Below are 1,868 nucleotides of genomic sequence, written 5' to 3'. Positions count from 1 at the left end.
TAACAACCTTCAACAACAAACCTGGCATTTATTTTGAGCAGCTTAAACCAGTCAAAATCATGTCTGCTGATTGGAAAATGATTGTATATTTTGACCTTTCCCCATACCAACAACAAATGAGCATTTTAGCTGATGGAACAAAAAGGTTGAACAATTTATGCGACAAGGCATTGGATAACACTGCCTGCAAGGTATTACTCAACTATTTTGACCGTATAACGGAGGAACTGCAAATGGAACTTAATCTTCTTTCTGTTAGAAAAAGAATAACAAGAGGAGCTATAGACATTGTCGGAAATTTTGCAAATTCATTGTTTGGTGTCCTCGACTCAAACTACGCGGCACAAATGTCAAGCACAATAAATGGTCTTAAAAGGAACGACAATCACCTGGAACAACTCGTTAAAAACCAAACGTCACTTGTTGATTCAACTATCAATATCTTTAAGAAGAACCAATTAAACATGCATGACAAATTTGAAGAAATTGAAAAGCGCATCAATAACTTGTTGTATACAGATGAGTCAATAAACGACATACACGTAACACAAAACATGCTTATGTTGTCAATGCAAATGCTCATGATGGTATCCAACCAGCAAAGAGTTCACTCATCAATTATGGACGTACTAATCGACAGTCATCACGATAAAATAAATCCTCTTCTGCTGACTCCACAACAGCTTAGTGAGCAAATAATGATGATTAGAGCACATCTTCCATCACACCTACAGTTACCTATCCACCACAATAACTTACTCGAAGTATATAGGCTCATGAAGATCAACGGAATCCTGGCAAAGGGCCATGTCATTTTTTGCATCGACTTATCTCTCACGGATCCAAGAGAATTTCAACTGTTATATCTTGTTCCAATTGTGGCAGCTATAAATAACACACTTTTATCAGTGAAACTTTCAACAGAATTTCTAGCCATCAGTCCGCATCATGATGAATTTCGACCAATGACACAGCATCAAGTGGACGCATGCATATCGATAAGTGACGAAGAGTTATTATGTCCAAACATACAAGCAACATTTCATGACTCGTCAAACGTCAATAATTGTGAAATTGACTTATTTAACAATCAAGCTAAACCAAGATGCGATATGTATCAGCTCAAGGACACAACTGTATGGTATCAACTAAATCATCCGAATCAATGGATTTACGCAACCATAAATAATATCAAAATGAATGCAGTATGCAACAAGAAAGCATTTCAATTAACTTTAGTGGGCAGTGGTTTGATTAAATTAGAACCTGAATGCATCATCAAAAATGAACACATTACGATTCAAGGTCATCAAAAAATGGTTACTTCAATGCAGGCATCGATCACCAGATTGAACCTATCTGTAGGATGGACAAAACAATATGCGAGCAATAACATCAGCGTCAAACCATTGTCACCCACAATCCATGAGCTTGAACTTATTCAACGAAAATTAGGCCACATCCAGAGTTCCAGTTTTCCAACTGATGCTATTAGTCCAGGGACACATAGTCTAATAACCAGCTACGTTGCATTAGCAATGTTTCTATGTGTCGCTAGTGCACTATTATATATATGGCGAAGGCAAAAAATCACTTATCAAACACCTCCAATACCGATGCCACGACATCAGCAGATGACCGAGGATACAGCATGTTGACTTGCAGCTTCCAATAATTAGAATTGATGTTGTCAATTCAAGGCGGGCAGCATGTTCACACATTATTATTATTGTAAAATATTATTATTATTACTATTGTTATTATTGTACAATATTTGTAAAATTTGAACATATATGCTGATGTTAGCAATATCCAAATTTTGACTTTCCTTTGCATTATTTAATTTGGTAAAATGCAGTGGGCACTGA

At 36.3% G+C, this 1,868-nt stretch overlaps 1 protein-coding gene across 1 annotated transcript; it reads left to right on the top strand.

Annotated features, from left to right (window-relative positions):
* The first annotated feature begins 59 nt into the window (after positions 1-59).
* LOC119663944 lies at positions 60-1,658 on the top strand. The gene has a single exon (XM_038073533.1). It carries the CDS (start codon positions 60-62, stop codon positions 1,656-1,658), a length of 1,599 nt encoding a protein of 532 aa, XP_037929461.1.
* The last annotated feature ends 210 nt before the right edge of the window (positions 1,659-1,868 follow it).

This window comes from Teleopsis dalmanni, unplaced genomic scaffold, assembly GCF_002237135.1.
Source record: "Teleopsis dalmanni isolate 2A unplaced genomic scaffold, ASM223713v2 unscaffolded_contig_1146, whole genome shotgun sequence".
Classification (NCBI taxonomy): Eukaryota; Metazoa; Arthropoda; class Insecta; order Diptera; family Diopsidae; genus Teleopsis; species Teleopsis dalmanni.
Note: the sequence above shows the minus strand (reverse complement) of the source record. Positions and strands in the feature narration are given on the sequence as shown.